Genomic DNA, 13,135 nt, shown 5'->3' on the forward strand with positions numbered 1-13,135 from the left:
TTAGCACTCTCTCCAGTTCCTTCCCCCTTTCTTTTTATTTCAAGCTCAGTATGTTCCCAAGCAAACAGATGGAAGCCCACAGTGTTTGAATTTCATCTGTGAAAATGGTTTATTTAAATATTATTCTGATATCGTCATTATAATACAAACTGTTGCAATGTTCCAGTACAGAAGCCTCACACAATACCAAAAGAAAAAAAAAAAGAGAGAGAGAACTAGAATTCATCAGAATTTTTGACAGCTCAACAAACAGACAGGACCGCATTGGAATGAAATACATTAGAAGAAACAAATACATCTAGAGTGGATGGGTAGAGTGGCATATAAAACAGAACAGAGAAATGCATGTGTGATGTTTCTGAAATGGCATCCCTGGATGAAGGAACTGCTACTCTCCAGCCGTCTCTGTGAACTCTTCTCTTCTTCGGTAGCTGAGACTTTTGCTGCTGGGACGCAACCCAGCCTCCGTCAGAACCCAAACTCATGACTCCGTTTGTATTTACTCAGTGTCATTTTTCATCACTCTGATCACAAATCAATCGTTGCTCCGATCTCCTCGTCTTTTGTCATACAACTTGCTGCAAGCATCTGCAGTCCCCAAGATCAGGATGAAGCGTTATAAAGGACATGTTTCTAATATATATATAGATTTTTTTTTTTTTTTGTCAAATACATTTTATCGAAGTTCATTTTGAAGAGATGAAAAACCCACTTTTGGACTTGTTAACACTTGAATATGAGTACATGACACCATTGTTACAAGTACAGAACATCATTGGCCTCTGCCTTTTTAAATGGGTTTAAAAAAACAAACAAAAAAACAAAAACATGTTAACATGCTGATTATTTCATTTACAAGTTGTACAGATCTGTAGCTTTTTACATGAGGGTTGGACAAAACCGTCCACTTGAACTGTGCACACTCTCCGACGTGCTTCTGCACATTCCCAATACAATCAACATCCAACATCCCATTCTCAATACCTTAAAATAAGCTGTACTTTATTCTGCAAACTAAACATTCTGAATCTTTATACATAACATTTTAAAACACAGCAATCGTTTTCCAGTCACTGCGGAGTTGCTTATATATTTATATATGATGGTGATGCTAGATTAACTGTCCAAACAGCACCCTGAAGCCATTTTGAACTCGAGGGATTAGACAGGGTTGCACGCTCTACCACCTGATGCTCCTTGTCTGATCCGAAGCCCGACACACTCCGCCTTTTGAACCCTTAGCACTGCATCAACATGTCCCCCCCCCCGCCGCCCCCACACCCGACCCAGAGTTCTTTGGGAATGCAATAGGACTGTACAGAAGGGATTGTTGCTTTGACTGCAAAGCAGAATAAAAGCTCAACGGGTGGTGAGTAGTTACCCTTTTAGAAAACACGCAGCTCGGTAATTGCTGGAGGATTTCATCTGTATGTTATGTATGCATGTTAGATTATACCGCACAACACATGAGGAGTCACATAATCATGCTTTATGTTAGCTTAGAGTCAATTTTGGGAATCAAGTGTGCAAAACAAACAGAATGTGCTTAGGGGTCGATGTCTGCCAAAATACAATACTGATCTTATTACAGGGCGACTGCTGCACTCCTGCATGGCGGGCAACAGTCACTTACAGCTCTTGAGACATAAATCAACTACTCTATTATTCATAAATGTTTCAGTTTGAGTTGGAACCACTGCCTTTCTAGATGGATGGTGCACAATTTTCCTTTTTTTCCACTGAAAGTTAACAACAAGAAAAGGATCCCATATATTTTGAAGCTTGTACGGCATTGCTGTAGTAATCGGAAGCTTATGAAGCGCTATGAAACCGAAAGAATACCTCTGTCAGCGTTTGTGTCAGATTGTCAAAGCCTTCTGCTCATAAATGCTTTGCGTGAATAAAAAATCTTGGATATATCATCTGAAAATAAAGCTAAAAATATAGAATTGGGAGGTTTTCAACAAAACTAACTTATTTCTTCTGAACATGTGGGGTCATATACAATGATAAATCAACCTGCATCTTATGACAGTGTCCAGCAGAACATACATCTGGAATTATGTGAGTGTGTGTGTGAGTGAGTGTGTGTGTGTGTGTTGGCATTGACGTAAAACAAACTATCACTATATCTGTGTTTTAGATCTGAAGTGGACGACTTCTCTGTCACAGGGGAGCAAAAAAAAAATAGTGCAAGCGGATTTAAATTCATTAGCCAAAGGTCAAATGTTAAGATTTTAAATGACTCGTAAATTGTGACATCCTTTTTTATTCCTACTGAGGATGCAATACAAATGAAATATGACAAGGAACAAGAATTATTTTCTTCACACCAAAGCGAGCACATCAAAATAAAGCGGAATTCAACAAACCGTAACATCAAACTCCAATTAGTACTGACTCATGAAGCTCACTTTGCATATTTCTCACTCTTTGAAGACTTCAGACCAAGAAGCATGCACACCTGTATCACCAATAAGATGTTCATTTATGTACGTATAAGCACATTTGGATGGCTAAAACAGCTGAAGGAAAATTACGAATTATACGAGTTTTAACCTGATGATTGATCGCTAACAGTCTGAATTAGAATGTACTTGAATATATTTTGTTCCTCTGAGAGGGCCGGAGTGCTTACTCACACTGGCGTTCCATGGCCAACGTGGTGAACGATGTATACAGCACATATAGTAATTCTCAGTGTCTCAAATAAAACATATATTTATATCTAGAATCATATATATTACACAAATGTAGATTCTCCTTTTTTTTTTTTTTTCTTGTTCCTTTTTGAGCAATGAACACATGAACAGGAACAGCGGAAACAATTAGAAAGTCATTCCTCCACGACAGTTTTCCAACCAGAGTCTGTTTTCACAGCGGAGCCTTGCACCTCGGATGGTGTCGAGTCGACGTCTGTACAAAAGGTAATCCGGCTGGTTTTAAAGGTGACTGGTGTTTACAGTGGCTAATAACAATGTGCTGGGTGCAAGAGCAGTGGACGCTGGGAAATAGGGGCCAACTGTGCTGTCCGCATGGTGGGAAGGGCAAAAAAAAACAAACGAAACAGGCAATTTTCTTGTTCGCTTTGAGAGCAAACAGAGAGAGAGAGAGAGAGAGAGAAAGAGGGAGAGAGAGAGAGAGCGAGATCTGGGCGCAAACCATGTCTGTTCTCCAAATTATAACAAGGCATCTCTCACCAAACCACATGCCAGAAGGAGGACAGCCAGTCCATAGCTGGACGATATTCTTGTACCTGAAAAGAAAAGAAAGGAGGAGTTTAAAACATCATACTTCTGATGTACAAACTATTTTCATCTTAGTAGAAAGGTAAATAAATGCATCTCTGCGGAAGGAAAAAAGATGTGAATTTCGACATATCAGTATATTTTATCTTTCCCATATAATAGAAACATCAACCCGATGAGATGCTATGATTGCAAAATGGCTGACCAAGTGTAACTGAGAGAGATAAAACACATTCATGGACACATTCAGGCGTAGAACGATTCATATAGAGAAAGCCAGCAGAATGGAAATGAAAGACAGTTACAAAAGTCCTCAAAAGGATAAGATAATAAGGCTTTATAGTTGAAGAGGACATTTATCCTAATCTTCCGGAGAGAGTTATTACTACTCTAAATATCACATTTTTGCAGTCTTTGCTGTGCACAAGATTTGTTTGAAAAAGTTGGTCTTGTATTGAAGCCCTTGCAGCATAAAGGCCAACGTGAATAAACGCCCAGGCTATTAATTAAAGATTTAAGATTGACATCAACAACACACAGGACTCCGTCCTTGTTGTCCATCCTGCAATTACACAACAAAGTCAGTGTCTCAAATCAGAACCTCTATTTAACTATTACATCCCTCCAGTAAATCCAAGAGGAGACGATGGCGAGCTAGAAATAGACTGATGATGATAGAAACTACGAGGACCTGTATGTTTATTTTTATCTAACGAGACAAGACTGAAATGTTTAAGGTGGTCTGTGGGACACTTAATACCCATGCTGTTTTCCCCCCACTGTGTGTTTAATCTGCATGTCCAAACACAAGCAGGAGAGAGGAGAGGTGTGTGTGTGTGTGTGCACTGCCAGACGCAGAGCAGGAAGCGAGTTAGTGAGGCAGAGTGAGACAGTCAAAGCTCGAGCCGACGCCACTACAAACATTGATGAGTTATCGATGACGAGCAGCGAGTGACTAAGGTCTGTGTGGTAACAGGAAGTCAGTCACTTTAAAACACTAAAGATTCCTTTGGTAAAGACGTCTGAAAGAGCAGTCTGATAGGTTAAACCTTGAGCTCTCTGTTTTGCTTCCATATGACATGGACAGACATGTACTTTAATTTCACTCTACCATTACACCATTCACTTGCACTAAATGCATCAATGTGTGTTTATGTTTGTAGCTTTTAAAGGCAGGGTAGGCCATTTCCTTCAGATAAACTTTTAAAGATTTTAGTTGAAATTGTCTTTAGGTCCTGACAATAACTTGTGTGCTCTGAAAAAGAATCGTCATCTGTCGCAGCTGTAGAAACTTCGATCAATGTCGCGCTCAGGTCACGTTTTATAAAACCAATCAAGCCTCTCTACTCATTGCATGCATGAGCCAGCACTCAAAGCTTATGCAGAAATGCGCTTCCAGACCAATGGCGTGCATGCAAGTGAGGGGCGTGGCTTTTAAGGGAGCACCGAGGGGGTGGGGAGGGTGAATACAGAGAATGGAGAGGATGCTACTTTCAAAATCATGCTAGCAAATCAAAATGCACCCCATCCATGTGTCTGTTAGAAGTTATTGAATATACTGTTATACTAAGTCACCTCCATGTAATAAACACATCCCACACCTGTTCTGAACAGGAATCTCGATGTACACAAGGCCATGCCATGATTAACATATGAATCTGTTGAAGCTGGTTTATGAGTGACAAGAGCTGCAGTGTACATACAAAGTGTCAAGGTCTAAAAGTGACCTGTTGATTTAAAAATGCATATGGATGCTAAAATCTTTACCAACACCTGCAGTAAACTACAAATGTAACTCCCATATGAGTAAACAGTCATTAAAGTGTTTCGAAAAGGATTTACATGAGCGGCCACCGTTGACATGGCCCTGGCAAACTGCAGTCTGCAAGCAGCTCTGACTGTTTACTCAGCTTTTGGCATGACTAATGACTGCAGACCAGAACACTGCCTCTTCAGCCTTCTGCCGTTTGATTCGCCTGTTGTCTTGGGGACATGCGACCTGAACTGATGAGATGAGAAGTAACGTATTGCAAGTATTCCATCCAATGCAACAAAACAAGGTACACCAAAAGGAAAAAAAAAGAACAATCCTCTCCCTCAGCAGACAAAAATGTCAAAGCTTTAAAAGAAGGGAGAAGTGGGAAAATATGAGAAGTTCCAGCTGTAATCCTATGAACCAAGCCATGGCAGGCACTTGGGAAATAGAAAATGAAATATTCACTAAATCATATTGACATTGACTAGATTCCTGTGTCAGACTGGATGATTCTCTTAAGAAGGAAATCGTCCAAAGGGACACGTGTTCCTCGCGGCAAAGCTCTGGATTTTCTCGGCTTCTGGGGAAAGGGGAATGAGGAGGGAATCATGAGGGGTTGGGGACTGAGATGGAGGGCTTTGACCCTTTATTCCTCCCCACCACATCTCATTTGGCTCGAGGTGATCTAGAGAACAGGAGTGCCACAGAGGAGCAGCAATCACTCTGGGCCAAAACACCCTTCACACTGAGAATAATTAATCAGCCTCCAGCATGGAGTCAAAGCAAGACACAAATGCAGACAGACAGAATTTAGGAATGCACATGAAAACATACTCTAATTCACTCATAACAAGCTTGACAAAAGCAGTAAAAGAACAGATGAAGGGGTACAATGTCATTACAAAAATCAGACCACCCAATAATGTCAGGATCAATTTGTTCTTGAATTCTAAACACCAAGCAAGTGTATCTGTCTCAGCAGACATGTACCTCTCTATACCTCTGCCTTTATGTACAGCCACATTTCCTAACAAAGTTATGGTATTGTGTAAAATGTAAATAAAATCAAATGATGATTTTTAAAACCCAACCCAGTCCTGATTCAGTCAATGGCTGATAAACGAAACGAGTCTGGCTCTGCTCGAGTTTTCTGCTGGCTGATGTCAGTGAGTATGTTTTTTCTTCTTTTCTCTCGTCCTTGAGTGAAACAGCATTATGCTCACATGCTTGTCCCTCAGTGTAGACATGTATTACTCAGAGACATTTATAAAGAATATACAGCACTTGATTTCGTCTCTGTTAATGTAGAACGTGTTGCATTCTTCCTTTTTTCCACTTAATGCTGATGGATTTGTATATTGAGATAACATTTGTTATAAATGTGTACATCATTAACACTGGTTTAGCATGGCACCTGACAAATGGATACTGGATGGATGTATGACTGTTTTATGACTCAAAAAATAGGACTTTGTTTGGACAGGGTTCGAGCCCATCATTCTGTTGTGTCCGTAAAAAAAACACCATCCTGCACAATTACTGTTTTACACGATATCAGTTTCAGTTAGAATGTCACTTGGCTTCTTTCCTAAATCAAAGTGTCAATTGTGTCTCTGTGGAACGAGGATTGGAACTCAACAGCCACCATGATGAGGCCGAACTGGCTCGAGCTGGCTCTGTTGGGAGAGTTTGAGACCTAGCGTCATTGTAGTGTAGTATTGTCAACAACTCGGATGGGACCAGAATAAGCTGTTCTTTTTTAAGAGTTTGCCCAGGAAACTTGGGGTGGAAACAGAAATTGTAAGGATGGCCTGACAGGCTGTGGGAGGAACAAGACAGTGATTGGTTCGATTGGGAGTACTTAGGAGGGCAATCTCCCTGAGTCCCAAGAAGAAGGCTGGAGTGTTATTTTTTTATTTAGAGAGGGACACAAGGGAGTAATTGGTCTAAAAATAAGGACATCCTGACTGAAGCAGTGTATCTGTGAATGAAGTACAGACAAAAGGCCACATATCGAATAAGAGCCAATCCAAAGGACTATGAGAGTTACTTAAAAGTCTAGCTAAATATTTGTAGAAAGATTAGAAATTCCCAAATTTGAGAAAAAAATAGATACATAACCCAGCAGATGTGGCAAACAGAGTTGAACATATTTGAGAAACTGAGCCACTGAGCCCCTGAGGGAATATGTATCAGATCACTGAATGGTTAGAACACCTAAATAAATGTAATAGGGCCAAAAGCAAATTATGGCTACATCTCAAGCCTTTTCCCCACAGACAACAGCTTTGATGGGGACGGGGTCCAGAGTTTATAAGTCGAACATTAAATATTCCTGCCCTCTCATTCACTTCCACCATTCTCAATGGATGACTCACGGCATCAGGTTTTTTTCTGTACCTTGGAAATGTTGCTTCTGGAAGGATGGTTAACAGGCGACTTTAAACTCAGCTAAATCACTCTGACTACTCATGCTATTATGCCATCTGCCCTAGTGAAGAAATAAAATGGTGGGGAAAAGCAGAAGTAATGTTGACTCTCTTGATAGTTATTTTTTGCCAGTACTGCAGAACTGGGCTGAATATTAATTCTTTGTTGAACTTTACCACCTTGTACTGATACTTTATTATGTTTTACCCATTGCATATTTGCGATATGTTTTGCTGTAATAGTCATGTAAAACACATAACTGTTAGAGAGTTAATGATTTGTGAAAATATGCTGTACTACTTTCACTGTGAACAATGGCTGTGTATTCTCCACGTTAATTCACTAACTTTTGGAGCCACTGTTTGTACATTGCATTAGAGAAGCTTTCCTATGAATTGGAGGCGTAAACATATACACTGTTTGAGAAAGAGTGGATTTGCTGAAATCATTTGTTTGCCAAACTGCAGATGAACAAATACATTGTCCTTGTCTGTTGTTTATTTTTCCTACCATGTCAAATGGTCATATATTATCTTCCTCCTTTGTTGAACATGATACTGATTTTGTTTTGTGCACATATTCATTTTGTAAATTCCAATTGCCAGTATACCTATGAAATTACTGGAATGATCCATTAATTAATGCTACTAACAAGTATTGTGTGTATCCAAAGTTAGATGTTTGATTTAGTAAAATTTGACCAAACCCAATTAATACTGCAGCCAAAGATAGTTACTAGAACAATGTGGATGAGTCTGCAAGAGAAAGGCACACCCAACAAATGCACGATTTCATCCTGTTTGTTAAAGTAAAAAAAAACAAAAAAACTAATGACCATCTGCTTTGGCAAACTAAACACATGTTGAGCTATTCCTGTATGCTTGTTGTTTCTCTAGAGTATGTTTTCCAGAGATTCTTTCAACACATGCCTGTGCCTGTGCTAATTGTAGGTTTCACATTGGTCTGATTAATATTCCAGCTTAATTTGACACAGCCTACATATAACTTTATCTTGGTTTTATTGCCAAACTGCTCAGGACTACGGGATGCCTTTCTTTCACTACTTTCGTTTACTTTTTAAAGATTTATTTTCAGGCTTTTTGTGCTTTTATTAGAGAGGTAGGACAGTGGACAGAGTTTGAAATCATGAAGAGTGAGTGGGGATAAGATGGTACTTTGGTTTTTTGGTGAGCTTGTCAAAGTGCAGTCTGAAAGCAAACCGAACCAAGTGAAAAACGAGACAGTATAAAACAACTCCCTCCCTGAATCGCATCGAGTCCACCAGACTTCATATGTTAAGGTGACCTGTCTGACACTTCTGCTGGATTAGAGCTAGGTTACTAATTTATTCTTACTATGAAAATAGAAGCATACCTGTGCTTTTAACTTTGAATTTTCGTATGCGTCTCCCCAGATAAGACTTTTATCTCTCCCATCAACCCCTGGAGGTGCACTTCACAAAAATGTCTAACTATATAAAAAAAAAAACATTTGAAGTTTTACCATATAATCCTTTTTAGTACGACGATACAGTGTGATTCAAAGATACTTATAGATCAGGCCGTTTCCCCTTGCTTCATAATGGCTATGAATCTGTTGTCAGGTTGTTTTCATTTTAAACATGAAGCAGCATTTCAACACTATGTCTTAAGCTATTAGTCTCGTTTACAAATCAAAAACAGTTGTTTTCTGTGAACAGGTTTTCAATTGGAAAGTCCTTGCCAGCGAGCATACAAAAGGTAAAAGTACTGTCTGCGTTGCCGTGCTATTTTTGGAAGACAACAAAGGAAGAACATTTGTGGATTGTTGTTTGTGCGCACTTCCATGCATTTAAATATCTGAGGAAAGGGAAAGATACAGCTCAAAATAGAATAAAGACATTTTATACAGGCAGAATTGCATGATTGTTGTAAGCACCTTTAACCTTTTCCTGTTATAGCTTATCTATGGACGTCACAATTTCTTTGAAAGTCATGGAGTCAGTTGAATTCAATCACGGGAAGCTGAAAGAAATGTTTCCATAGCAGACATAATTCAGAGACTTTTAAAATCACATCTCAGGCTTGCTAACATGCATTTTCCTGGCTCTTCTTCCCAGTCTCAGGGACTACAGACACACTGATCTTTAGGCATAATGAGCAGGACTATCCATTTGAGCTAGCGCAGACCTTTTTAGGCTTTCTCCGTGCATGCTGGGATACAACAGACCCACACAGAATACTCTTCATTTTTGTCCTACTTAACCTAACACAACACTCTTACATTTTGCCAAAATGTGTTTGGCTCGCTGAAATGGCGATGTGGAATATCAATTCCAGGCCAGCGAGGCAGGGAGGTGAATCACCGCAGCACCTCTACAGGGAGCTCAAACTGGCTTAGTGCCAGTTCCATCTATTCCTACTGATTCCTGGCCGGCTGACTGACTGTCTCTTTGACTCGCATGCTTACTTGCCTGGTGGCTGTGTTTAAAAAAAAACAAAAAACGTGCCGACTGATTTGTCTGTAGACTGATACACCCTCTAACTGACAGTGTAGCTGCCTTCGCCATGACTGCGTTTCTGGCTGAGCGGCTGGTTAAATACAACTCGATGTCATTACCTTGCAGCTTGACTGTTCATCTGTGACTGAGGGTAAATGTGATAACACAGCCTAATGTGTAACGCTAAAGCTACAAGATTAATCTCCCCCATATTTGAAGGAGCATATGAGCTGTTTTGTGTCTTTCAGGTGACATTGCTGTCACCATTTTCCAATTCACATTGCCATAATGACATGGGGAACATGGGCTTAATGCAGGGGTCTATCAAGGAATGGTTTAACCTTGATGACACTTCCGCATATTGAAAATGACTGTGTTGGAATGAAGTTAGGTACATTTACACAACTGCATATATTACATTTCAAGGTGAAAGATTTTTTATTTTTTATTTATTTGTCAATTTTCCATGTGATATTCACAAAGCAGGATTTTAGCAATCAAATATTACAAAAGCAAACATTGTGATTATATTAATTTAAGGGATGTCAAACTATTGGTGAACAGCTGAACAGATGTGATTTTAGAGTCTGTTGGAGCCCGAGGCAAATATAATTGGGGGCCCCACAACCCGCCATTTATCACCATTATGTTTGCCATCATCCCGACACTTACTCCTTTCTCTTTTGTCCTGTTTCTGTTTTCTCTCCTACAGACGGATAATTCCTCTTCATTTAGTTGACTTTCATTGACAAACTTTGGTTTTCACAGCAAGGAAAGTTTCTACTGTCGTTTCAAAATGTGCACACGTTTAGCCTCTGCTGTAGTTTAAAGTTTATAGGCCCCCCCACTGGTCGGGGGCCCAAGGCCCTTGCCTGTGTTGCTCATTGACAAACAGTGGCAACATGAATCCGTGGCATAGATTCAAGATCAATTTGAGGTCTGTGTAGATTTAATGACATTTTTTAGTATTTTAAAATGTGTCGCAGTCTCTCGTGAAAATCAAATGATGCTCGTCAATATTGCATCAATATTATAACGATTAAACAAAAAAGTGCTACAGGGTCCTTTTTGTCCTGCAGAAATTTATTTATATCATAGTAAAATCATGAGTACTTATGCATGTCCTTATTATATTCACAGTTTCCTGTCATCTTCACAGGAATAAGAAAATCAATGTTTCAGTGCAAAGTTTTCAATGTAAGATGTCAGAGTACATCTTTGAACATCCTCTGTTGTCTAAAAAACAAATACAAAGACTCTTAGTGGTCAATATCTATTTTGTTTCCAGTTAATTTAACACATATTGCTGATAGAAATGTTTTTTTTTTTTTTTCTTTTTAGTGCTATTCCTGTTTAGTTACTTATGTTTGTTTGGACACAAACGACCACTTTGCAGACTCATTGGGCATGGAAATAATTTGCCACATTTACTGTGACGCTTGTGGGAATCTCAGAAGTGGGCTTTTTCTCCGCTGAGCACTCACAGACATTAGCCAGATTTACATGCACCCAGAAGAAAACGGTGCAAATAAGTGAGGATCCACAGAGGCATCCGCATGAACCTGAAACGACGGCACTGACATTGCGTGTGACTGCTTGAGCAATATGAATGCAACCATGAACAGCAGTCGTGCTGCTCTTAACCACCTACTGGAGTGATGACTCATTGGTGTTCTTTCCTTAGACATATGCAGTCGAGGCAGTTTAAAAAAAATATGGTGGTTCTTAAAAACAAGGTCAGTGATTTTTCGTTTGGATGAATGCTTATGCAATCAAGCTGAGTCCATATTTGTTTTTCTTCCACGCAGGAACAGGCTGGCCTCAGGGGCGTGGGGGGTGGGTGTGGGGAGGGGGGGGGCAAGCCTGGCGTACGGGACTTTTTTTTTTTTCACATTCAGCTCCGTTCACCTCTGAGCTTTGAGAGAACAACACTGCCAGGAACGATGCAGGCCGATTTGTGATCTAACAACAGCTGACACACTGGTGGGGAGTAGCTGTGAACAAACCACTCTGCTGCTGCAAGCCGCTTCACCAGTCACAGTCACATTCCCCCCATCTGGAAAGTGCCTCGCTGTTTACAGATGCAGCAATGCGGAAAAGAAAAATATCTGCACTCTCCCAGGTTTAATTTCAACTCAGCCCATTTACCTATTGTTGCTCATCTGCCTCCAACCTGAGCTGTAGTAATAGAACTCGTTCGCCCTCAGCCGTAACACCTCTCTGCCGCTCAGAGAGGACGGCTAAGGTTGCCTGAGCGGCCACGGAGAGGCATTTATCAGTGTCAGACACACCGCGCTCAGGACTCACTGCAACACAGTTGTCAGCATAATTTGGCTGCCTCATAATCTCCAACTCTGCAGCCTCGGGGATTATTCAACTTTTTATTTATTTTTTTATTTTTTTTGTACTTTTATTCAGTCACAAGTAATATCTTTGTGTGTTTTGCTTCAGGGTGCAGAGGGCTATCTGTGCGCAGTGCAGGGCCAAGTTTGTGTTTGAACTGTCTGACCAGGTAGAAAATGATTGCCATTCCTAGATGGAGACAAGCACTTAGAATATAGTTTGATAGTCAAAGAATTGAAAATGATGCAGAGGTAAAATGAGAGAAAATTCACACTGAGCCGTCAAAGGAGAGAAGAAGCTGCTACATACGGATTCACACTGCTAATTAAAAAACATGCAGATAGACTTATGTCCACTGTAACCTTGAGCATGCTGACATAACATACAACCATATGAGAATGTTATGTGCAGAATACCATCTGCATTAATTCTTCTCCATGCACATGAATACATCATAGACATGTGAATTAGTAATTATAAGTGATGCGTAGAGCATGGTGATCTAATGCTACAGATGCAGCCGCAGCAAAGTCGTCTGTTCGGGTATTTTGTCTCTGGTCATTCAAACGTATAGAAAACTGATCACCAGAGGCATCTCATGCATGCACTGCTTTTAAATCACGGTCTGACTAATCAATGTATTTATAATTTACTGACAAGAAGCAAGCATATGAATTAGTTACTTCTCCCAACATTAATTTATCATTTCCATTTTAGTTTCTGCCTGTAACAAGTTTGAATTATGATTACACATATTTTGAATGTATTCCATTTTGTTTTAGTCACAAACACGCATTTCTTTGTTGTTTTGTTGATACAATAAAGTCACGAAGACACGGAGCTGCTCGCTTTTAGAGTCTGCACTGGAAAACCTTACAT

The 13,135-nt window shown here is 39.9% G+C and overlaps 1 protein-coding gene across 3 annotated transcripts in view; it reads right to left on the bottom strand.

Moving 5' to 3' along the window:
- Positions 1 to 2,253: 2,253 nt before the first annotated feature.
- vstm2a (V-set and transmembrane domain containing 2A) overlaps positions 2,254 to 13,135 on the bottom strand; it is a 345,371-nt gene continuing 334,489 nt past the window's right edge. For all 3 annotated transcript variants that reach the window (XM_079361035.1, XM_079361033.1, XM_079361034.1), the window contains one exon: positions 2,254 to 3,256. In XM_079361035.1, the coding sequence (XP_079217161.1) occupies positions 3,180 to 3,256 (77 nt within the window). In that variant the 3' untranslated portion in view covers positions 2,254 to 3,179. The remainder of the gene's footprint in view (positions 3,257 to 13,135) is intronic.

The sequence above is a fragment of the Symphodus melops genome (genome assembly GCF_947650265.1).
Source record: "Symphodus melops genome assembly, chromosome: 14".
NCBI classification, from domain to species: domain Eukaryota; kingdom Metazoa; phylum Chordata; class Actinopteri; order Labriformes; family Labridae; genus Symphodus; species Symphodus melops.